We start from the raw sequence: 26,140 nt of genomic DNA, 5'->3' as shown, positions 1-26,140 counted from the left end.
GAGTTGAGTGTTGTATGGTATATAAGAGGCGTGAACAACGTCAGATCTTCAGTGATCACTGTGTAGGGCGTGTAGAGTAGCGCTATTAGCAACTAGCAGAGTTTGAAACGGGGTCACCATTCGGCTGGCTGATCGAATAGTGCACTATCAAGGTTATTCCGACATTCACATGTGACTGCTTGGTGGCCGAGTGGTTCTACGCGCTACAGTCTGGAACCCCGCGACCGCTACGGTCGCAGGTTCGAATCCTGCCTCGGGCATGGATGTGTGTGATGTCCTTAGGTTCGCTAGGTTTAAGTAGTTCTAAGTTATAGGGGACTGATGACCTCAGCAGTTAAGTCCCATAGTGCTCAGAGCCATTTGAACAATTTGGGACTGCTTGGGAACTTGGGAGCAACCACAATCGTCAAGTTTCCGGTCGGTCACATCTGACCACCAAAAGACAGTATCATCATTTTGTCCACCAAGCTCATTGTAACCTGTTCACATTTGCTCCTGCCGCCCGTAAAGAAATAAAGAACTCCTGCGAGGACTGGTGGTAGCTGGATAGGGGGTTACCGTCGCTTGCGTAGGCTGTCGTTAAAACCACAACACAAACGGCTGAGTTTGGAGGGTGCCCTGACCGAGACGTATGGAATGCCGAAGAATGGCACCACATTATGTGCAGTGTTGAATCGCAGAACTGTACGGCCCAGGATGGCCGTCTTCTGCTGGTACGGCGGTGACCTGGATAGAGGCGCCATCTTCCCAACGTTTTGTCTCTGTCGCAGTGGCGTCTCTGTTGACCTGATGATGTGGAGAGCCATGATGTATGCCATTACGTCAGCGCTGGATGTCACTAGGGAACTCTGATGGCACAACGGTACATCATGGACATCCTGTAGCGTCATGTTCCCATCTGATGTGACACTGTAGGGGTGCTATTTTTCAACACCACAAGCACCTAAGTTTCTCTCTATTAACTGTCTGCGTAATTTTGAAGTGCTCCCGTGTCCAGGAAGAACCAGAATTTGCAAATTTCTTGTAAGTTCCTATGGGACCAAACTGCTGAGGCCATCGGTCCCTACACTTACACACTACTTGATCTAACTTAAACTAACTTACGCTAAGGGCAACACACACACGCAAAAGAGAGGGAGGACTCAGACCTCCGATGAGGAGGGGGGGGAGGGGGGGGGGGCGCGATCCGTGGTGAAGCGCCTAAGACCACGTGGCTTCCCCGCGTGGCGAAGAACCAGAGATCTGTCCCCGATGTCGCATTCGTGGGAAAGCTCGGACAGTCTCAGTATCCAGGAATGAAAGACCAGTTCTGCCTCACAAAAAATATGTATTTTAAAGAAACAGCAGAAAGAGTAGAGCTCCAAATATCGTTTTAAATGACAAAAAACAAGTCCAGCAAGAACCAGGCACTCAAAATTCTAAAACCCGTGGTTTCTCAATTCATGATTTAGTTGAAACCATTTAAAAAAGTGTCTTGGAAAAGATTGCTTACGAAATTCGTTGTCTCAAACCGTAGCCAGCTTTCAGGCGTAAAAGACATCTATAGCAAAACGTAGATCTCAGAAGACGCCAAACTGAGACACGACAACACAATCATCAGACCATAGTGTCTTTATAGGTCTGAGACATTCACTTTAAATGGAAACAGCCACAGTAAAGAAATTCGAAGGAGAGATCGTTAAGTAGTTCGGAAAATTTTTAGATAAATTATAATGAAACAGTAACCTACGGACTAAGAGCAAGAGCAAATAAAGAAGTTGTCAAGTGTTCCAGCATGTATTCGGACACGTAAAAACGCTACCTAAAATTCTGTGGGCATATTAAAACACGGCAACTAACCAGATTAACTAGACAGGTCGTGGAATTGTTCGAAACTCTCAGTAAAGGAAAAGTTGCTATAATAGAATGGATCTGTGCCGTTAAGGAATAACTGATAGAAAAAGAAATTAGAAACTATGTATAAACGACAGGGGAATATGTAGGCAGAACATTCCCGACTGAGCAGTTGGCTTGGCAGAAAAACGCAAGCACATAGGAACAGCTCAACCTGACGAGGGGCCGACCCATTTCTGAGACGATGAAAATAACATGGGCACAATAGAAAGCTAAAATAAAACTCTGAAAATGCCCCGTGTTGTACATCGCGTAGTCAAGGAGGAGCTAAACCTAAAACTTCGTTTCGAACATAGATCACAAATCTGGACTTGGGCAGGGTAAGGTATCTCGCATATTACCAATGCACTTGCAACACTAATTTAACCAATTCATATTTATTAGAAAATTATCATTTGGATGAAAGAAATTTCCTGTATCGAGTTATTTCGCTCTTGTACATCGACTATGATACTTCAGAATACTATTGAAACAAACTGATGAAACTTAAGCTATGCTCTCATGTCATGCTTTGGAGGATTAGTGCATAGAAGATCCCCTGAAGCAAAAATGTTAATAATGCTGGGCACGTATTCTAAAACAAAGCAAGTACGAAAATATGAATCTCGGAAAGAAAGCTGATAAATTAGATACAAGTAAAAATATCGTTACGGCATGAGACGAATTGTTTCATACGATTTTGTGTAGTTTTATTTATGTTTTGTGTAGTTTTATTATGCGAAAATTTAGATTATGATGAAAAAAGCGCGTTTTCTGTAATAACTTGGTCAGGAATAGGTGAAGTGCATGCAACTGGTCCTGATTAACGAAAAGAGCGGGGAATGCAATAGAATGATATCACAGCAGCAGTAGGCCATGTTTACTTACCACCTGTATTGATGGTGTGGCACAGAGATTAAGACACTAGACACGTATCGGGTGAAAAAGAGGGAATCATAATGGCAATTTCATCTCGAGTTTGGATTCAATTCACGTGACTTTGTCGAACTGTCCATATATTTTTGTACAATCCATATAAGGGTCAGTGATACTGCATTCTAATGATACGCTAAATGCTAACATTCTTCCTCCCTTTCCAGGTCTTCTTCTTCTTCGTCTTCGTCTTCACTTCATGTATAAGAAAAATTGCCTGCTACGCTATTGAATGTCTTGTAAGGCCTTCTCACACTTCTTCTTCCAGTGCGTTTATAACTGAGTACCTTTGTCGAGAATATTTCTCCACTCATGTGGGCTATATGTTCTTTTTCTCCCATTTCATTTTATTTTTTGTGGTTAGGTTATACAAAGTGATTTGCTGATGATGTTTCAAAGGCGGTAGATAACGGTAAATGAATCAGTAGGAGGTAAGGGACCGTGGTCCAGAAACAACCGAGTCAAAAGTTATAAGCGAAGGTGAAAATGGGCTTTAATGTGCTTACCTTAAGAGCTATGAGTACTTTTTCACCTTTGCTACTGTGAACAACATCTCGTCCACTAACCAAGTTGTTACTTCCACAGTTTTGTAAAACCTCAGCTGGGTTTCTTTCCTCGTTCTCTTCTTCAGATTATTCACAATAGTTCCACATGAGGAAGTAAATTTATTGAATTTTTTGCCGCCACAGGGTTGTACTCACAGGTGACGTTGCATCTTAGATACTTAGAATATTTGATTTGCCTCAAGATTTTATTATTCAGTACTATTTTTGATCTTATTGGTTGTATTCCCTGAAATGCCACCACTTCCTTTCTGTTGTTGTGGTCTTCAGTCCAGAGACTGGTTTGATGCAGCTCTCCATGCTGCTCTAACTTGTGCAAGATTCTTCATCTCCCAGTACCTACTGCAACCTACATCCTTCTGAATCTGTTTAGTGTATTCATCTCTTGCTACACTCCATACAAATACTTTCAGAAACGACTTCCTGACACTTAAATCTATACTCGATGTTAACAAATTTCCCTTCTTTAGAAACGCTTTCCTTGCCATTGCCAGTCTACATTTTATATCCTTTCTACTTCGACCATCATCAGTATTTTGCTCCCCAAGTAGCAAAACTCATTTACTACTTTAAGCGTCTCATTTCCTAATCTAATTCCCGCAGCATCACCCGATATAATTCGACTACATTCCATTATCCTCGTTTTGCTTTTGTTGATGTTCATCTTATATCCTCCTTTCAAGACACTGTCAGTTCCGTTCGCTGCTCTTCCAGATCCTTTGCTGTCTCTGACAGAATTACAATGTCATCGGCGAACCTCAAAGTTTTTTTTTTCTTTTCCATGAATTTTAATTCCTACTCCGAAATTTTCTTTTGTTTTCTTTGCTGCTTGCTCAATATACAGATTGAATAACATCGGGGATAGGCTACAACCCTGTCTCACTCCCTTCCCAGCCACTGCTTCCCTTTCATGCCCCTCGACTCTTATAACTGCCATCTGATTTCTGTACAAATGATAAATAGCTTTTCGCTCCCTGAGTATTCCAGTCAGGATTGACAAAAGATTTCTCTAAGTCTACAAATGCTAGAAACGTAGATTTGCCTTTCCTTAATCTATTTTCTAGATAAGTCGTAGGGTCAGTATTGCCTCGCGTGTTCCAACATTTCTACGGAATCCAAACTGATCTTCCCTGAGATCGGCTTCTACCAGTTTTTCCATTCGTCTGTAAAGAATTCGTGTTAGTATTTTGCAGCCGTGGCTTATTAAACTGATATTTCGGTAATTTTCACATCTTTCAACACCTACTTTCTTTGGGATTGGAATTATTATATTCTTCTTGAAGTCTGAGGGTATATCGCCTGTCTCATACATGTTGCTCACTAGATGGTAGTGTTATGTTAGGCCTGGCTCTCCCAAGGCTGTCAGTAGTTCTAATGGGATGTTGTCTACTCCCGGGGCCTTGTTTCGACTTAGGTCTTTCAGTGCTCTGTCAAACTCTTCATGCAGTATCATATCTCCTATTTCATCTTCATCTACATTCTCTTCCATTTCTATAATATTGTCACTTCCTTTCTATCTGTAGAAAATTTTTGGCGTGCTCTTAGGTTACGTGCAACAACTTACACACTCTCATCTATCTAGCTCTCCATCCTCTCTGCACGTGCCATTACCAAGGGACCTGTTCCCACATACTTTCAGCACATCCCCACTAACCGACCCCTTCTTTGGTAGTCATTTTCTACAATTTTTTTCTCGCTTATTCCGAAATAAAATGTAATATTAAGATTTAGTCTCCCTTCAGCGATGTGGTTATTAGAATCCGAGTACAAGGAAGGATGGGAAAAGGTGTCAGTCCTTTACAAGACAAATAATTCAGCTTAACCTGTTTAGAAAACCACAATACACCAACATCCGGATAATTGGAAGGGATTTCGAACTATGGTCCTCATAATTCAACGCCTGTGTCTCATCCACTGCACCACATGGCTCGGTAATTTTTCTGCCTGGAAGCTCTGGGCTTTTCTGCCTGTGGTGTGAGGCAGCTGCTTAGCAATTACAGGAGGCGCTTCCCCTCGCAGGCACGTGAAGATCCCGGCGCTGAACGACTCGCAGTACATCGGCATGAGCGTGTACAGCGTGGTGATCACCAGCGGCATCGTGGTCGTGCTGGCCAACCTCATCTCGGAGCGCGCGACGCTCGCCTTCGTCACCATCACCGCGCTGATCCTGACGTCGACCACGGCTACGCTGTGCCTGCTCTTCCTTCCCAAGATGCTGGCCATCCTGGGTCGCGCCGCGCACGCCGACCCCATCGTCGAGAGCATGGGCCTCAAGATAGAGTGCAACACCCGCAGGTAATGCCTCCTACACTCTACCCTACTCCAGCCTCTTACCGTCGTGTTGAGCAATACGCGGCTCTAGGTGTTACTGCTGGAGAACGCATCAATGCAGGTTAGACAGTGAGACGAATATTTGGTGTCGACACTTCATGCCGCCTACATTAGATTAGATTCAGATTTCGTTCCATAGACCCAACAAAAGAGATGATTCTCGTGGGTGTGGAACATGTCAGAAACTATAAATATAACACCCACTACCCTGATCAGTTGCCAGGAGATTGTCAAAATAGGTGAATATATTACAGTAAACTGGAACTGCTAATATTTACAGAATTAATACGCTGTCAGAATGAAACATAATTACGCACTTTTAATAAATGTATCATACAGAAAATACCTAATCTTGACTGGGCCAAGTGCTGTCAAAGCTGAGATGTAACATACGTATTTACTTAAGCTGGTGTAACAGTCCCAGTTAAGATATTGATCTATAGAGTGGAAGGAGTCGCCTATCAGAAAATCTTTCAAACTCTGTTCAAACCGTGCTTTATCTGAAACCACTTCAGTGTCACTGTTACTGAATGCGGTGCACGGCGCACCGGTCACTACTACCCGGGTACTCTACCGGCAAAATCAAAATATACGACAACATGCAGGTGTGTCTGTATCCGTAATTTTATTTACCATTACTAGTTCTGATATAAGAACCTGACAATCTGCACGTAACTGTTTAGTACCTACTATCTTAAATCATAAATATTATTTAAATAAAAACTGTTTTTGTGTACACGTATTTAAAACGGACTAAAAAGTATAAAATAATTTATTCTCGGCTCAGACGGATTCCTAATTTGAGCTCCTGAATTTTCAATAGCTATGAAAATACTTGTAGAATTTAAAACGATAAACCTTGAAGCGTGCTGTAGATAATAGTGAGAAGGTGAACTATTCATGTATCCTCTTCTTCCTCTTCTTGTTGTTCCTTCTCTCCTGGGGCTGCAGTTTACATAAGGTCATAATACACTTTTTTTATACTTTTACAAAATTAGATAGTAATACTTTATTTCTCACTGTTCTTACAAAGACACAAGGCAAACTTGTTTCTGCACCTGCCCAATTTTCAAGAGTTCCTGCTGACTTCACATTTGTAAATGCAGCGTCATAAGGAACGCTGGAAAATGGTACAAATCCCGAGACAAGTTTGTCTAGTATCTTTGTAATAACAGCAAGATATAAAATATTTGCATCCAATTTTGTAAAAGTGTAAATAAGATATTCGTGTATCAGTTATGTATTCATGGACCCTACGCTTTTCGTTTTAAATTCTAAAACTATTTTCACAGCTGTTAAGGATTCACAATCACAAATTTTCTGGAGTATCTGTATAGAGTTAGAAATCTGTATGAGGCTAGAAGAACTCATTTTATACCTTTTAGTCCGTTTTGAAAACAAACATGTTATATTAAAAAGTTTCTTGTTTAAATAATTATTTTCTGCTCTTTACGCATGCTTGTCCGTGTCTGTGTCTGTGTGTGTGTGTGTGTGTGTGTGTGTGTGTGTGTGTGTGTGTGTGTGTGTGTTTCTGCTCGTAATTTTTCAATCGATTTTTGATGAGATTAGAACAGAGACATGTGGTAAATCTCAAGACTATTTCAATTTCTCTTGTCCGGAATCAACCAATAAATTGCTTCCTCCTACTATTATCTCAGGAAAGGATCTTCGAAGGAAAAATTACAGAGGATTGAGCTCACAAGGGAACTTATTATAAACCGCTCTTACCACGAAACTTTCGCAAGCGGAACAGGAAATGTAGTAACGAGCAGTAGTGCTACAAGTACCCTCCGCTACACACCAGACACGAAAGCGGTTTAATATTGCATTGTTATCGAGTTTCAGCTATACTGAAAGTATGAAATATGTAGCTCAGCGGGAAGTTCATTTAAAATTCATTGCAATATTTGCACCGAACAAACAGCCAAAAAGCGGCCTATTAAAATCGTGAAAAAAGCTATTTGCTAACGTTTCGCAATGTAAATACAAACTACTTTCGTAATATAGTAGATTAATAGCAGTTTTTGTTTATGGTGTTAATTATTTTCATTATCAGCTATAAACGGGCGACAGAAGAATTTATCCAGCATATTGATAGTTATTGGTTAAGTCTTAAATTTTTAACATAAAAGATATTTCTGGTGTATTTTTGGATGCTGATTTCCAGTAAAGTGCGTAAAAGGATCAATCACATGCAGTTTTGACACAAATTGAGTATTTCGCTGAGGTGTTCAAAATGTACCCCTGTGATCATCATAAAAGGAGTATTGTTTCATGATTTTTGCAGTTTTACCTGCGACGTGAAGTTGTTTTATTTCATCGTTTGTGATACAGTTACATCCCTATGCGACAGCCGTGCAAAAGACGAGTAAATCTGGCATAGTAGAACGCATGAAGCTGGGGGGAAAAACGTAGTATTCGATTCTTTGGTGGCTCAAGAAGTACCTTGCCTCTACTTCACGTAACATTTGAATTTACGAAGCATTTCATTGAAGTACTAACGAAAGATAGTAATACTTTGAAGTACGTGGGAAGCAGGGTTGCGAAGCTACCAGATGCCAAGCTGAAAAAGGGAATTTTTGTCGGTACTGGCTTTCGGAAACTAAAGAACAATGAAACATTTGAAGATCAAAAGCATTCAAAGATCAGCTTCGATATTTATTAAAGAAGTTATCTAGAAGATTCTCGGTAACTACAAAGACAGTGGTTACAAAAATATAGTATGAAAATGAACTTTTGTGTATAACTTCAAAGCATTCCCTCAGTGAGCTGGTACCTGCACTTCTTGCGCTCCCACGCCAGCTATTCTGCAGAAAATCTAGGTGGTGTGAGTGGAAACAGCATGATATGTTACATCAAGAGATTAATGAAATGGAACGAAGGTGCGATGGTTGCATGATAGCTGACTATCCCTGGATACTTCACAGGGAGTGCACTCAAGAAATGGAGTTCTGAAAGGAAAAAGAGGAGACACTAAGATTTATGCCTTTGTATTCCACTGAAGAGCCAAAGAAACTGGTACACCTGCCTCGTGGACACGCAGAAGTGCCGCAACACAACATGGCATGGACTCGACTAATGTCTGAAGTAGTGCTGGGGTAAACTGACACCATGAATCCTGCAGGGCTCACCATAAATCCGTAAGAGTACGGGGGAGGAGATCTCTTCTGAACAGCACCTTGCAAGGCATCCCAGATATGCTCAGTAATGTTCATGCCTGCGGAGTTTGAGGGCCAGCGGAAGTGCTTAAACTCAGAAGAGGGTTCCTGGAGACACTCTGTAACAATTCTAGACGTGTTGGCCGGCCGCGGTGGTCTAGCGGTTCTAGGCGCGCAGTCCGGAACCGCACGACTGCTACGGTCGCAGGTTCGAATCCTGCCTCGGGCATGGATGTGTGTGATGTCCTTAGGTTAGTTAGGTTTAAGTAGTTCTAAGTTCTAGGGGACTGGTGACCACAGTAGTTAAGTCCCATAGTGCTCAGAGCCATTTTTTTAGACGTGTTGGGTGTCGCATTATCCTGCTGGAATCGCCAGTCCGTTGGAATGCATAGTTGACGTGAATGGATGCAGGTGATCAGACTGGATTCTTACGTACGTGTCACTTGTCAGGGTCGTATCTAGATGTATCAGGAGTCCCACACTACTCCAACTGCACATGCCCCACACCATTACAGAGCCTCCACCAGCCTTAACAGACCCCTACTGACATGCAGGATCTATGAATTCATGAGGCTGTCTCTTTGCCCGTACACGTCAATCCGCTGGATGCAATTTGAAATGAGACTCTTCCGAGCAGCCAACATGTTTCCAGTCCAGTGTCAGTGTTGACGGGCCCAGGTGCGGCCTAAAGCTTTGTGTCGTCCAGTCATAAAGGGTGCACGAGTGCGTCTTCATCTACGAACGCCCTTATCGGTGATATTTCGTTGAATAGTTCGCACGCCGACACTTGTCGATGGCCCAGCATTGAAATCTTCAGCAATTTGCGAAAGGGTTGCACTTCTGTCATGTTGAACGATTCTCTTCAGTCGTCGTTGGTTCCGTTGATGCAGAATCTTTCTCCGGCCGCAACGATGTCGGAGATTTGATGTTTTACCGGATTCCTGATATTCGAGGTACACTCGTGATATGGTCGTACGGGAAAATCCCCACTACATCGCTACCTCGGAGATGCTGTGTCCCATCGTGTGCCGACTATAACACCACGCCCAAACTCACTTAAATCTTGATAACCTGCCGTTGCAGCAGCAGTAACCGATCTAATAACAGCGTCAGACATTTGTTGTGTTGTGTAGGCGGTGCCGACCGCAGTGCTGTACTCTGCCCATTTACATGTCTCTCTATCTGAATACGCGTGCTTATACCAGTTCATTTGGCGCTTCAGAGTAATACTGAAGAGTGTAATACTTCAGTATAATGTTACGACTGCCTTACTTTGCCACATATTTTTCAATAAAGGTATTTTTTAAAATTACACTGATCATCCTAAACATTATGAGCTACTAACAGCCGGTACGTCCACCTTTAGCACGGAAAACAGCGGCGACGCGTCATAGAATGGAAGGAATGAGCCCTTGGAAGGTCACTGGAGGGTGTTTGCATCACATTTGCACACACAAATCACCTAACACCCGCAAACTCTGGGAAGAGGGGCGATGAATTCTGACGCCACGTTCAATCACATCCAAGATAAGTCCGATAGAGTTCAGATTCGGTGAGTTGTGTGCCAGCACATCAAATGGAACTCGCCGCTGTTTTCCTCGAACCACTCCATTACACTCCTGGACTTGTGACACGACGCATTATCTTGTTGAAAAATGCCACTGCCGTCGGGAAACATGATCGTCATGAAGGGATGATGTTAGTACCGCCACAGTTCGCCGTCTGTCCTGTTTTACCAGTCTGCCCAGCCTACGACGTCCGACATCTGTAATGAGCGATGGCCGTCCGTCCCCGCGGCGTCTAGACGTGGTTTCACCACGTGTTGAAGACACTCACCGCAGCACTCCTCCAACATCTGACAAGTCGTGCACTTTGCGAAATGCTCGTGCCGAGCCTCCGGGCCATCGCAGTCTGCCCTCGGTAAAACACAAACACAAATAGATCGCGCATCTACTCATTGTATACACACGAACAGCTCGCCCGCTGGTATTACATACACCGTGCGTGTGTCTGAGCAGCAGTCATTTCTCGTCAGGTGGCGCTGCCATCGCTTGGACGCGTTTATATCGATAGTAGGTTGGTGCTCATAATGTTCTGGCTGATTAGTGTAGGTGATCAGTATTGATTTTCCGAATTTCATCATTACATTGTCAAAAATCTTTACGTGTTAGACAGAAACCCTTTGCATTTCTCAATTTAGCATACGGAAAACATGAGGATCACCTAAAATGATTAAAAAACTGCAAAGTATAAACGTATAGACGTGCGTAATCTGACAAAAATATTAAAATTTAAAGAAAAATAACAAAGTCTTTTAATCCCTAGATAAAATTGACATGAAACAATGTTTTCAGGTCTAGATGGCATTTACATCAAACAATAACATACTGACCGCTTACTACATTCTTGACAACGACAGGCGTTACTAAAAATACTTACACTGTGAAGCTCTCGCTGTGATACCATCTCCTTTCAAATTCCTGCCTGTGTCTGCGTTTCTGGTAATGCGAAAACTTCGCTCGCGTCACTGTCGGCATCTGATTGCGTATCGGTTTTTTCTCGTAGGTAGAGCAGGTTGCAGACTACGGTTTATTGGTAGAATACTGGAAAAATGCAATCAATCTCCAAAGGAGATTACTTGCGAAGCAACCGTGTAAATCATCCTACAATATTGCTCAAGTGTATGCCATGTATATCACGTAGCGATAACGAAGATGTCAGACAAAGGCAGCAAAAATGCAGCAAAAGGATCACAGACATGTTCAATAAACTGAACTGGCGGTCGCTTGGAGACACAAACTGGTTACAAAGTTTCAAGAACCAGGCTTTAGTAACGAATCTAGAAATATATGCACCGCCCTAATATATCTCCTGCAGGGATTGCGGAGGCGTTCAGTCAATCATTCTTCCCGTACTCCACGCGTGGCTGAAACGAGAAATGGTTGGCTCTGAGCACTATGGGACTTAACATCTGAGGTCATCAGTCCCCTAGAACTTAGAACTACTTAAACCTAACTAACTAAGGATATCACACACATCCATGCGCGAGGCAGGATTCGAACCTGCGACCGTAGCGGTCGCACGGTTCCAGACTGAAACGCCTAGAACCGCTCGGCCACACCGGCCGGCCGAAACGAGAATCAGCTCCAATAACTGGTATAGTAGGAAGTAGCCTCTGCCACGCACTTCACAGTGGTGCACAGAGTATGGATTTAGATATAGAAGTAGATGCACTCTTCTAACTGTCGTCGCTTTGACCCCTCCCTTTATATAGATCGTCCTTCTGAAGCGACACTAGCAGTTTGCTAAGTGTCGGGTGCTCCTTTCTATAATTCTAATTATACAGAGTATATGACGACGAATGGCGTTAATTTGGAAGCGTTACGACGTGACTCTTCCTCGGCCTCTTTATTTCTTGGTGCCTGAAGCTAAGAAGTGCGTCTCGTTGGTTTTCAAAGCTGATGTAGTGCTTTTACGGACTGTATTACAGGAAATGAGGACTCACATTTCCACCCTCAACGCATATATTCCTAGCTGGTGTAGCATGCTTTTCTTCTTCCGATTCGTTTCTTGTATTGTGACTGCACTCGCTCTTCGTGCTGGACATGGTCTGACTTCGATTAAACATTAGTAATATCGAAAAAAAGTTACTAACGAGATTTCAGTTGAGGCAAAGTGAAACGGCAGCATCAGTTACATGGAAAAACCCACTGTTACATTTAAAACCAGCGCGCTTTTGTTTTTCTTGCGGCAACATAGCTTCTGCTAGCTGCTCAGGCATCGTCCATCATTGGCTGGCTTTTTGTGGTCGCTAGGCAATGAAACAATGTTACCGAGCAGTCATTAGCAGAGACTAGTTTCCCAGACTAAAGGATGATTTTCCCTTGCTGTTAACCACCTCCTCTCTCCAGTTAAGCCTACACACTGCTACATTTAAATGGGAAATTTCCCTTACTGAAACTGTGGAATATACGTATATCGTAGCAGGTGTCGAACTCTTTCTGTGTTCTTCGTGCCATGACAACAGACTGCATGACTTGAAACGTCTGTCTCTCATCATGTTTGTCACATAACTACTTTTGTTCGACAATTGTACACATAACTATCACATTTTACAGAAGCGCTTAACTCTTTAATATTCCGACACTGGTGTGAATATAAAGTCACTATGTATCTATTGCTTGATAATTTTTTACCTAACTGCTTTGTCGCTATGCCATAGCAACAGAGCTGACTCTAGGGGCACACAATTGTAAGGAATCACAAAATAAAAGTATGGTAGGCAGCTTAACCTTACATTTTGGGACCAGTTGTTATGTAGATTAGCACAAGGTAGGAAAAGACAGAGAACGGATAAATTTCATTAGTTCTCGTTAAATTCGTGATATGTCATTAATTTGCAGACAAAATATTGCAAAACAAATTTGTTTACCAATGTCTTACTCGTGACTATTTATGGGCTATTACCAGATTCTGATCTCGACTATTCTGTTTCTTTGGTGCCTCTGCAACCACTGCCAATGTATTGTTCCCCACTGTTCCTCTAGAAGAAGTTCTTTCATTAAAAATTTACAGATTTTGGTAAACTATTGGTCCCTCAGTTATGTTGTTACATTATTTCTTTCCTGTAGGATTAATCAACTTAAGCAAAGGATGCGTAGGTTTGTGTACGTGGACTTCGATCGACTTTATTTCACAATCTGTTATTGGCATACACTGTCGCCATATTGTTTTGGTGAAATTAAGTCGACATTTGGAAGCCTTGAATACTATGATAACCTACAACTTCAAACTCCGTTTTCTGATTCTTGTGCTTTTGAATACATTAACAATGCATGGGATGTAATTGTAAGGCAAGACACACAAATCAATATAAATTTGTGATTCATGCACAAGATTCACTCAGTGCTTATTTCCATGTGAAAACATTTTTGAACCGTCTATAGTTTCATAATCAGTTTCATAACGCTCTGCCGTATCATAAATTTAAATAATATTTATGCCATCTTTCTGTGTGACAAGTTGTTTCTACGTTTTGTGTGGCAAAGCTGTTATAAGGCGTTTGCACTTGCATGAAAACTACATACACGATGGTTATTGTTAAACTTTCGTTACGTAATAGGGCCGCTTTGAAAAACGGGTGATCGTAAGACAATGAAACTTTGTGGAAACCTTTGTAAGGACGTACGGGTGAGAGATGACGAATAAACCAGTGAAAGGAACACATTTTAATTTCCACGTGAGAGCGACACGTTTGGTAACTTCATACAATGTTTACTTCCAAGTGACAAAAGTTACTCAATGTGACGATCATCTGCATCGACAACAGCATGAAACCGCACTAGAGATACCATTTCGCAATTGATCGCAGCACTTTTCGAACGGTGGATCATAGAATGTTGAGCTGTCGTATACTGCTTGAAGACCGCACACTGCGTCCAGCATTCTCAGCCATGGCAACAGCAACGTCAACAGCTTGTGGTGCAATTGGCAACTGGGTCTCTCCAGGAGAATTTCCCAAATCTCCAGTTATTCTGAACTTCCGAATCCTGTTCTTCAAGGCCGATGCGGAACGAGTAGTTCTCCGCATCCCTTGAATGCATTGAAACTCGCGAAGTGAAACAGAACTGTTACTGTTGTTTTTATAAAACAGCTTTAAGAGTAAAGCCCTGTTCACATTTTCCAGAACAATGTTGAATGTCTACAAGTGTAATGTACACTGTTGACGTGTTTCAACCGTCTCACTTGCTTTCTATATCTAAAAACATTTCGTCACAAAAGACGTTGATTTTACATATGGTATTTTGCACCCGATTTTTGCTCACATTACGAAGTGTCGTCTCTTTGCATGTTTTTGAGATATTCCCTCGTTTGGTACTGCTGTGTGTAGGGCTTTGCAGCGGATTAGGTAATGCTTCCTTGCAACCACTGTTGATGTTTTATATCAACAAAATTTGGTGACAAAAGTCCGCACGTCTTATAACTGCTCAGATGATTTTAAAGTACTTTCAATACATTTGCCATGGGAAATGTTTCGTATTTGTATGTTAGAATTAATCAACATCGTTCAGTTAGAGAATGTCGTTTCCTACATAACTTATAAAACATTCTCGGTATCGTTTCGCAAATGATATTAGCGTCCAATCATTATGCGACCAGTATGTAGAGTAGGCTGGGTTGGGCATCCTTCAGAAACAGTGTATTGTGCTACCTGAGGACTCCCGCTTCTTCTTTCAGCTGTCCATTACATTCTGAGATATTTGTGATTACTGAACAGCAATAGCTGACACAATTGCTAGCGTGTCGTTAGTACATCCAGCAGCAAAAGCCGTCGAACATTTAATAAAGACACGTCAGCGCCTGTAGACGTGCAGTAAGAACGAGCCATTACTGAGTGAGGTTCAGTCAGACCTGGTGGACAATATGGAAGACGCTTGTCGCTGTTCAGGATCCAAATCTGTCCTCTAGTTGCTTGTATATTGTCTGATCAAAAGTATCAGGAAACCTTTAGGAAATTAATATGGAATTACAATGAAATGAGGACCCCTAGCTGCATACAGGCGTTGATATAAGTCAACGGGGATAGTTGAAAATGTGTGACTCGCCTGGGCCTCGAACCCGGGATCTCCTGCTTACATGGACACGCTCTATCTTTCGGAAAGAACAGATACCATCTATATATATATATATATATATATATATATATATATATATATATATATATATATATATATATCTAAGGGTCACCGGCCATTTGACCATCTTCTTCTGTGCGGATGCACAAACAGTACCCGAACTCTTACGGGAATCGGCAGTAAAGCCGCGTGTAATGAGTATGATGGGCAGGGGCACTATGAATATAGTGCGGGACAATAAGTTGCGAATGTGGGTCTCACGGGAGGCGTGCCAGAGATAAGTCACTGCAGTCGCACTATCCTCTGTATCCTCAGTGGCTCAGATGGATAGAGCGTCTGCCATGTAAGCAGGAGATCCCGGGTTCGAGTGCCGGTCGGGGTACACATTTTCAACTGTCCCCGTTGACTTATATCAACGCCTGTATGCAGCTAGGGGTATTCATTTCATTGTAATTTCATTCTAATGAGCTGTATGGTCACCGATGGTATCTGTTCTTTCGGACATATCCACAAAGAACAGATACTATCTACACATATAAATTAATATGGTGTGTGTCTCCATCCGCCACCTCCTTGGGGTGTTGAACTTTGATGGGACACTTTCAGTGAGGTATCTGAAAGTCTATGGAGAAACAGCAGCCCATTCGTTCTCAGATGCCGAAACCAGTGAAGGTAGTGTGATGCTGGACACTGAGGTGTAGACTGAAGTCGACGCTCTGTTCCAGACGGCTTCTGCTGGGTTCGTATACGAAAGTTATTGTCCACAAACCATTGCCTCAAAGATGCAGCTTTATGACTGAGTCCATTGTGGTGTTGCTACACATAATCATTGTCCCCATCGCCTCCGAAATGTTTCCTGCTGTAGACAGTGAACAACATGTGCAAAATGTGTTCATATCCTTGCGTATTTAGTGCTTTCTTATGCTCAATAACGGGACCATACCGTACTCATGAAAAACTCCCCAATGCGGTAACATCACCTCCTCGATACTTCACTGTTGGCACTAGCCATGATTGCAGGTAACGCTCTCCAGGCGCTCGCAGAACCCAAACACTTCAGTCGGATTTCTGCAGGTTATAGCGTGGTTCATCACTCCAGATCACTCGTTTCCAGTCATTCATTGTCCATTGGTGTCCGTCTTTACACAAAATCAAGCGTCGCTTAGCATTCACAACAGAAGTGTTTAACTTGAGAGGATCTGGTCGACTACTGTCTTTTTTAGTTCCCTACACACAGCCATGGAGCTAGTTGGATTGCAGAAAGCAATTTGGAACTCACTCTACCGATTTTGTGCGAATTTTTCAACGACCCTCCGCAATATTGCACGGGCTCTATCCATCAGTACATGAGATCTGCTTGGTCTTGGTTGAGCTGTGGCTGTTACTTCTTGATTTCACTTCACAATCACGTCAACAGTCAAACTGGGCCACTTTAGGAGAGTTGAAATGTGTCTGGTGGATTTCTTACGAATGTGATATCCAAAAAAATGGTTCAAATGGCTCTGAGCACTATGGGACTCAACTGCTGTGGTCATAAGTCCCCTAGAACTTAGAACTACTTAAACCTAACTAACCTAACGACATCACACACATCCATGCCCGAGGCAGGATTCGAACCTGCGACCGTAGCAGCGACGCGGTTCCGGACTGAGCGTCTAGAACCGCACGGCCACCGCGGCCGGCACTGCTGGCAGCACAGCGCACCCCACCTCCGTTTATGCAGGCGAATCTGCCTCTCGCGACATCTGGTGTGAAACTCCGCTTTACGTCAGATCTGGTAATATACCTATCGCTGTCGTATCAGAATGTCCTCGGAAGTCACGATCTGAAAATTTGTTTCCTGGAGACGTTTGCTCGGCCCCTTATGAATTCACCCACTCGCTAATATTGAACTCTTTGATGTGAACGTCGCGTACTTCACTTCCTTTGCCGTTTCCACCTCTTGTTACTCGTCGCCAGTGACACTTTGGCTTAGCGCTAACCTTCTTAGTTCTGATTCTACAGAGAACGCCTCGGCGTGTCACATAGTTCTCCGCACTTAAAATAATTTAGTCGTTGGTATAGGAGGAGGAGGACATTACTGTTTAACGTCCCGTCGACAACGAGGTCATTAGAGACGGAGCACAAGCTCAATTAGGGAAGGATGGGGAAGGAAATCGGCCGTGCCATTTCTAAGGAACCATCCCGGCATTTGCCTGAAGCGATTTAGGGAAATCACGGAAAACCTAAATCAGGCTGGCCGGACGCGGGATTGAACCGTCGTCCTCCCGAATGCGAGTCCAGTGTCGAACCACTGCGCCACCTCGCTCGGTAGTCGTTGGTATACTGTTGTACATTTTCTTGAGTATGGATTCAGTAGGGCCAGAAAAATATGTTAAACTCAGTTGAGAAAAAAAGATTTAAGTTGTATACTTTCATCTCAGAAGCCTTGTGCTATTCTGGAAAAGAGTGGTCCATGATAGATGCCCAAAACTGATGTTTAATTACTAATCCATTAAGGTTAACTAGTGAAGGAGACCACAGAAAAGAGGGAAAGACCAGGATCCTTGAAGGGGAAACACATGATGTGAAAGAGTGTTTGTGTTTTTGACCTTGATGGTAAACGGAGTTGGGGAAGAGACTGTGGAGTGGTATTTCCAGCTTGTGAGTTCTTGCTGGTGTGTGGACGTCAGGTTTTCCTTGTGGCAGGTTCGTGACGGACGACCGGCGGGAACTGTACTACCGCGTGGAGGTGCAGAACCGGGTGTACCGGCGGGAGATGGCCGCGCTCGACCTGGAGATCGGCCGCCTCAAGCGGCAGCTGTTCGACTCCCCGGCGGCCTCCTCTGCCGGCTCCACCTCCTCCGTGGGCACCAAGCGGGTGAGTCGCGGCGGCGCTGCCTTCTGCATAAGACCGCTCACTCCCTTAAAACTACCGCCGAAAAATACCCAAAGTACCTTAGTGTCACATGAGAACGCTGACATACCATAAACATAATGTGTTTCTATTTCAGCCAGAAAGGTGTAAACACAAATGAACGTAGTGAGGAAGCTGGCGGGTAGTGCCCAGGGAGCCAATACGTCTGTTATTGAGGAGCATCGTTTACGTTGGTGCACTTTGCAGCAGAATATTTCACACCAGTTTGACTCCGCAGGGACCATGTGAAAAATCTGACATTCATTTGAATGAAACTGATGGGAACGATTAGTGGTACACTCAGATCTAGACATTCATGCTGGCTACCAATACTATGGAACATTTGTACAGCTCACCTTCGTCGAAAGGCGGCTCCCTACAACACTCGCCAGCAAGTTTCTAAAAATGAATTACTCCCTGTTCACGAAGATTTACCCTTTCTGCCTAGGAAATGTCCCAAATCCAGACGTCAAACAGATGAAGGACGATTCCAAATATTCTCCAGCGGGTTCAACAGGGATGCTGAATGAAAAAGTGAGTGGCAAGCCACAAAGCCCGGAACTATGAATTTATTGACAATGTTTAGCATTTTATCCATTCTTAGCAACTGTAGTCTTATATAATGAATTAATAAGCAACCAGCTGCATAAGAGAGATTTAATTTCTTATCGGTTTCACACACTTAGTGTTCTTCTTTAGAAGGCTATAGCTATAGTACTATTTGGAAGTGTCAACGATAAGAAGCATACAGCAAAATCCCGGGGTCCAAAAAATATGCAGGAGCAGTAAGGAATACAATACTGAAATCCTTCTTATTTCTTAGGGCCATGGAATTGTGATGTATGCATCTCACTGTTGACACTTGCAGACAATGCGACAGGTATAATCTTCTGAAGAAGAGTATAAAGTATCCGAAACTGGTAAATAAATTAAATTTCTTTCATGCAACAGGTTGCTTATTGTTTCATTACATTATGGACAACCCATCTTTAACGTTCCTGGCTTCCATATCCTAGAGAGCTGTGGTTACAGCTTAATAGATTCCGGAGTTGGTAACGTATGTGGTGATACACAGTTAACACTTTCCAGCCGCTGTGGCCGCGCGGTTCTAGGCGCTTCAGTCCGGAACCTCGCTACTGCTACGGTCGCAGGTTCGAATCCTGCCTCGGGCATGGATGTGTGTGATGTCCTTAGGTTAGTTAGGATTAAGTAGTTCTAAGTCTAGGGGGCTGATGACCTCAGATGTTAAGTCCCATATTGCTTGAAGTTAACATTTCTCCACTATCAGACTAGATAGTCCAAAAGTTTTTCTGCCTGGATACCAATAAAGTCAGCTTAAATTCTGATGCGTACTTGCGGAGGTGTTGTAAAGGCATGTGGTGAAATGGAAAATCTGTGTCTGAGGTAAGAGATGGGAAAAGCCCCAGAAGATACCTGTTCCAGTCTCTCTGAGTATTAACGGTGATTCATAAATACGTCACAATTGCCAAGAAGATTGAGGATGTCTTTAAATTAAACATTTACTCTTGAAAACGTCCACCAGCAATTAGCATGCTACTGCGAATTCCATGAAAGTTCATCTAAAAATAATATTCTGATGCAAGGAGAGCGAAAAAAATTATAATTTCACAGTTATACCCACTACGTAAGAGAAGAACGTTAAAATATGAATCTTTTAGGCTGGGGTGTTGTTCGTATGATAGCTCGTCTTCCAACCAGTCATATCTATCGCTGTACGCTACACGATCATTTTCCACATTTTATCTGTTTTTTTGTTTTTGGGCAATCTAGCTACACAGGTGAGTCACGTAACTACGTGTAGAGTCGCGAGTAACTGCTATGTGTACTACAGGCTGCTGTACTGAGCACACACAAAAATAATTATATCAGTTCTACAAATGTGGCATACACAACTAGTCAGTGATGGTTCTGAGTATATGTTGACAACATTTATTACTGAATAAAGTTTATACAGTACTTTACACAGGCATTAAGCACAATAGCCGCGCGTGGTAGCCACGCGGTCTAGGGCGGCTTGTCACGGTCCGCGCGGCTCCCTCCTCGGAGGTTCGAGTCTTCCCTTGGGCATGGGCGTGTGTGTGTTGTCCTTAGCGTAAGTTAGTTTAAGTTAGGTCAATAAGTGTGTAAGCTTAGGGACCGATGACCTCGGTAGTTTGGTCCCATAAGACCTTACCACAAATTTCCAATTTCCAATAAGCACAATATTTAATCAGTAAAAAAAGCCGTTATCAGGTTAGTTTATACTTCAAAGAAGTCTTAATGCTGTTTACGGAGCGGTGAATTGGTGGGCGAATGGCAGCCATTAAAGGCGGCTGTGGTTCGCTGGCGCTCGTCGTACTAGCTGGCATTATGTCGACTCCGGAAGTAGACGCACTGACTCTCCACTTGAACTGCAGTTGACTCTCCACTTCTGTCTCCTGTTGTCATGTCGTGTAGCCCCCTAAATACCCAGTTAGCCGAAGCATACGGAGCAACTCGCGAATTGCGAATACGTGACAGGCGCTAGAAAATAAATGCGGCAAAGGTAACGCCCGACTGGAACTACAGTCTCGTCTCACCGCTTAACGCCTGCTACTCAGGCAACCCTGCTGATTCTGCTGTACCGCGTTGATCGTCTTCGCCCTTTGGGTACAGTGTGGGTGGTCCAGATTCTCACAAAGCTATATAGCCGATAGAGGATCGTAAGCTGACTGTTTCGAGAGCCTCTGTTTGTAAGCCCCTATTACATTTATTATGGTGACGTTTCCTTGAAAATCACTACATAGTCTTATAAGATTTGTCCAAGAAGGAGTTTAGTAATTAAATGAAATGAGTGTATGGCATCGTTGGCTGGGAGGCCCCACCCAGGGAAGTTCAGCTGCCAAGTGCAAGTCTTATTTCAGTCGACGCCACATTGGGCGACTTGCACGCCGGTGATGAGGATGAAATGATGATGAGGACAACACCCTGTCCCCCAGCGCAGAAAATCTCCAATCCAGCTGGGAGTCGAACTCTGACCCGCTTCCATGGGAGGCGAGCACGTTACCTCCCAGCTAAGCAGGCGGACAGTTTACTAATATTTACTGTAAACGGCAGTGGTCAACTCCACAACATTTCAAATCACAGAAACTCGCAATTGTTTAATGCATGTTGTAGCAGGATGAAGTGCCCGGAAAGCTTAAAGAGTGTACAGAGAATTGTATCGAAACAAGTGGCACCCTGGAAGACACTTTTCGCAATGAAAAGAAACTGGGGCGTTCAGTCTCAGAGCTGAGTAAGATGATAAAAAAGAATAGTCCGAACAGCTGAATTATAGAACATGGTATTTAATCTCTTGGTGGAGGGTTTATCAGTAAGCACCAGTCAAAGTTAACTTGCGTTCCCTCGGGGCATGACAGGCTAGCGTGACCAAAATTTTCGTTGACTGCTATTTACCTGAAAAATCCTGGCCGCAAATGCTATGATGCCACAGGCAAGTGTGAAGGCTCACGCTTCATATGAAATATGTTCGATTTTGAGTCATTAGTCTCTGGCATGTCAACAGCATGTTTTGTGATACAATTACGGGAGGGTAGCACTCAGTGGTTTCTGGATTTATATTGAGATAACCATTGTTTTATATACATTTTGGGACAGGGAAAACAAATTCCAGACACTTCACAGAGTGACCTGAGGCTAAATAGTTCAGTCTCCAGAAATTTAGTTTTTGGAAACACTGCCACTCTCACTTCAATATCTAATGCGGATATCAGCTGGCACACTAACCAGCGCTTGATGTGTACACTCCTGGCCACTACCTGCGTTGTAGAATGACCTATCGCCACTGGAGGTGACGGCAAGGCATGGCTGACTATCGAGGAGGTGGTGTCCAACCCAGCAGTCAGCCGGGGTGGGCAATGGCTGCCGCTGCTGCTACGGTTGGCATCCATACCAGCACCTGCGACACATGCTAATGGGCGAGCTGTTGCCACTGAAGGGATGGGACAGGTGCAGCTGAGGATGAAGGAGACGATGCACAATTCAGCAGCAGCGGTGGTCGTTGGGCTGCCAGTAATGTTAGAGTTGGCACACTTGGCAGCACCTGCGACGTTCAATAATTGTTTATGCCCGATGTTGCAGGGAGAATTCCCGATGATGGGGCGACGGCGCTGGCATAATTGAGCATCGACGAGGTGATGATGACAAACCTAGCGGCTGAGGTGTGTGTTGAGCTGCTGATACTATTACAGTTGGTACACCAGCTAGCATCTGTGACACAAACTGTCTACTCCCGATGTTACAGGGCGAGCTGGCACCGCTGGAGGCGACAGTGCTGGCGCAGCTGAGGATCAAGGAGTTGATGCTCAACCCAGCGTATGGGGTGGTCTTAGGACTGCCACTGATGCTACAGTTGGAACACTTGCCAGCACCTGTGACACACATGAACTCTTTACTCTCGAAGTTGCAGGCAGAATTGGCGATACTGAAGGCGACAGTGCTGACATGGCTGAACATCAACGAGATGTGATTCTTGAAGTTTTCCCGGCGTACTGAATGTTCTATGAGATTTCGGGTTTGCAGGCGGATCACATGTTGCCACGATGCCACTTCTTGTGATCCGGCTGCAATCCCGATATCTCATCGAACATTCAGTACGCCGGGAAAACTTCAAGAATCACATCAGACACCACTTCTGGGAGGTGATGGCATTACAAATCCCGAGGTTGGACAAGCTACGCTATAAGTGAGCGAGACTTAAGTTCTCTGTGTTTTTTACTGAAGAATCGGGACAATGGCCTTATCCCGAAGTTTGCTAGAGTGAGACATTTTATCGAGACCGCCGCTGCAAAATTCATTACACAAAAGGCAAGCTTAGCACTAGTGGAGGAGAGGATTCGGTTTACTCGGCGTGAACTGGGCGTCATATCGAAACAGCTGTTTCATCTGCATATGGAGATTGCATCCAGACTGCCATCACTTTCCTGGGCATGGGTCGAGGGCGTGACCTGGCCAAAACCAGACTGGGTCCATAAAGAGAAATCGGAAGATTGACAAAGACCCCGCAGCGAAAGTGGAAAGGAAAACATCAGCAATGCTGAACTCTTCTTCAAGACAGGTTTCGAAGATCGCCAAGCCGTCAGCAACGTTACCGCAAGAAGATGCCTTTCGACATTCCGTGGTCAATTTCACGGATAAAGTTTTGGACAACGTAACACTGTCTGTGCTTGGGAAAGGCTTGACCTTCGCCCCTACACCGAGAACCCTGCCTCTGACTGATTTTTATTAGTGCTGTTGAGGAAGCTGTTAGACCTCTTCCTAGTGATGCTGCGGAAGAAATAAGACGTGAAACTTGCTGTGCACTCACGACAGCTTCACGTCAAAGGAGAAACATTTCTGCCATGGAAAGGGCCGCACTACGAAAGCTACGAGAAGATCCTCACACGGTGGTCTTACCAGCGGATAAGGGAAACGCTATAGTTCTGTTACCATGTGAGGTTTATAATCAGAAGAAACAATGTGTCGGGAGATTGACAAAGACGCCGCAGCGAAAGTGGAAAGGAAAACATCAGCATTGCTGAACTCTTCTTCTATTCCGCAAGAAGTGGCGAAAAGTCTAAGACCTCATAGTTCTGTGCCACCCAGGTTATACGGTCTTCCGAAGATCCATAAAAAAGAGGTTACGTTACGGCCGATCGTCAGTAATATCGACGCGCCCACGTATGATTTGGCGATACATCTCGCCTCTCTACTGAGACCTTTCTTGGGAACGTGCGCGCATCATGTTCACAACTCGGCTGACGTTATCAATAGACTGAAGTCACTTCACTCAGTGAAATTGACTTACAAGTCAGCTTCGATTCATCTAACTTTTTACTAAGGTTCCTCTTATAGGTTCTTTGTCGCTCATCAGCAATAAGTTCACGGACGACATAACAGCACTTTTCCATCACGTCCTTTCCTCAACCTACTTTTTATTTAAGAACGAATATTTTGAGCAGACTGATGGTGCTGCTATGGGCAGTCCTCTCTCGCCTTTGGTAGCAAACTTTTTCATGGAAGACTTTGAGGAAAGGGCATTAGATTCGGCAGAACTTAAACCGAGAGTTTTCTGGCGATATGTAGATGACACTTTTTTTTTTTTTATTTTTTTTTTTTTTTGCCCCAAGGTGAAGAAGAACTGTCACGTTTCTTGCAAAATTTGAATGCAGTCGACAAGAACATCCAGTTTACAATGGAAATAGAGAAGGATGGTTGCTTGCCACTTTTTGGACTTCTTGGTTACTGGGAGAGCGGATGGGTCATAAGGGCATTCTGTCTACCGTAAGCCAACACATACGGACCTTTACCTGCAAGCGTCGAGTTGTCATCATCCTTCACAAACTACCGACGTCCTTAGAACGGTGGTGCAACTGGCTCGTGCTGTTTCTGGTGAAGACAGCCTTACAAAGGAGCTGGAACATTTAGAGTCTGTGTCAGAGGTAATGATTACTCTCCACATCAGATTATAACAGCGCTAAGAAAGAAGAAACGTGACCACCCACAACATCAAGAAGATAAGTAGCTATTCAAGTCCAGGGCGTTCCTTCCATACGCCCACAACCTATCATCTAAAATAGACAGGATCCTAAGGTTACATCAAGTTAAAGTAATCTTCCGGCCACGACGAGGATTATTGACCTTCTCGGTTCAGGAAAGGAGGATCTGGTTCTGCAGAAGGCCGGGATCTATAAAATTCCTTGCCAGTGTGGCAAAGCTTACATCGGTCAGACGACACGCACAGTACATGAAAGGTGCGTTGAACACGAACGCCACACTCGCCTTTCGCAGCCGAGTAAGTCGGCCGTAACTGAGCACTTTATTACCTCAGGACACGGTATGAATTTTTCTGCCACGAAAATATTGGCCCCCAGCGAAAACTTTTTGGGATTCAGCAATTAAAGAATCTGTGGAGATATGCCTAGCCCAAAATCTTACAAATCGTGATAGCGGTTTTCCACTGGACAAGGCTTAGGACTCGATGATATCTCTAATTTCCTCTGAGAGAAGATAGTTTATTCATAATGACACATCTGGTAACATCTGATGTCTGCTTTTAGCGACGCGGGCGCGCATTCCGGCAGAGGGCGAACATGTAGTTTTCACCTTTATGCATGAACCTGCTCTCCACAGATAGAACAGTAGCCCTAGAGGGCGCGGATTTCGATAGAGGACGCTCCTGTGACGGAGGCCAATGCGTACGCGTTTTCGCGCCAATTTTTTGCTATAAAGTTGACGCCGGGAATTTGCAGTCTCCGCCAAGGCACGCTCCCGCCTTCGCCTCCTCAAGCTCCTTTCTGGCCGTACATCGGGTCTGGACCCCTCCACCATCCTCCACACCTATAAATCGCTCATCTGCCCTATCCTCTGCAACGCCCACCCCGCATGGGTCTCCGCCCCTCATACCTTTTACAAATCCCTTCAAATTCTAGAACGCCATGCGCTCCTCCTCGCCTATCGCATCCGTCTCCCCTCCTCCACACACATCCTATATGACCTTATTCCGTTGCCACACCTCCTCCTTTTGGTCGAACAGATACTGATCCTCTACACCTCCTGTAAACTTGATCCCCCTCACCCGCTTGTCTCTCCTATCCTCTCCCACCCCCGTCTGCTGCCGCGCCTGTATTCCCACATCCCACCTGGTCTCCATCACTCCATCCTCCATACCCTCGCCCAAGGTGGGTTCCACCAACTCCCCCTCCCTGATGATGCCCTCATCCCCTCCATCTACCC

At 44.0% G+C, this 26,140-nt stretch overlaps 1 protein-coding gene across 1 annotated transcript in view; it reads left to right on the top strand.

The window, feature by feature from the left end:
- LOC126417051 (gamma-aminobutyric acid type B receptor subunit 2) overlaps window positions 1-26,140 on the top strand; it is a 430,259-nt gene that overhangs the window by 313,313 nt on the left and 90,806 nt on the right. The window contains exons 15-16 of the mRNA XM_050084943.1: window positions 5,388-5,663; window positions 18,181-18,352. Of these exons, the coding sequence (XP_049940900.1) occupies window positions 5,388-5,663; window positions 18,181-18,352 (448 nt within the window). The remainder of the gene's footprint in view (window positions 1-5,387; window positions 5,664-18,180; window positions 18,353-26,140) is intronic.

This window comes from Schistocerca serialis, chromosome 8 (assembly GCF_023864345.2).
Source record: "Schistocerca serialis cubense isolate TAMUIC-IGC-003099 chromosome 8, iqSchSeri2.2, whole genome shotgun sequence".
Lineage (NCBI taxonomy): Eukaryota > Metazoa > Arthropoda > Insecta > Orthoptera > Acrididae > Schistocerca > Schistocerca serialis.
Note: the sequence above shows the minus strand (reverse complement) of the source record. Positions and strands in the feature narration are given on the sequence as shown.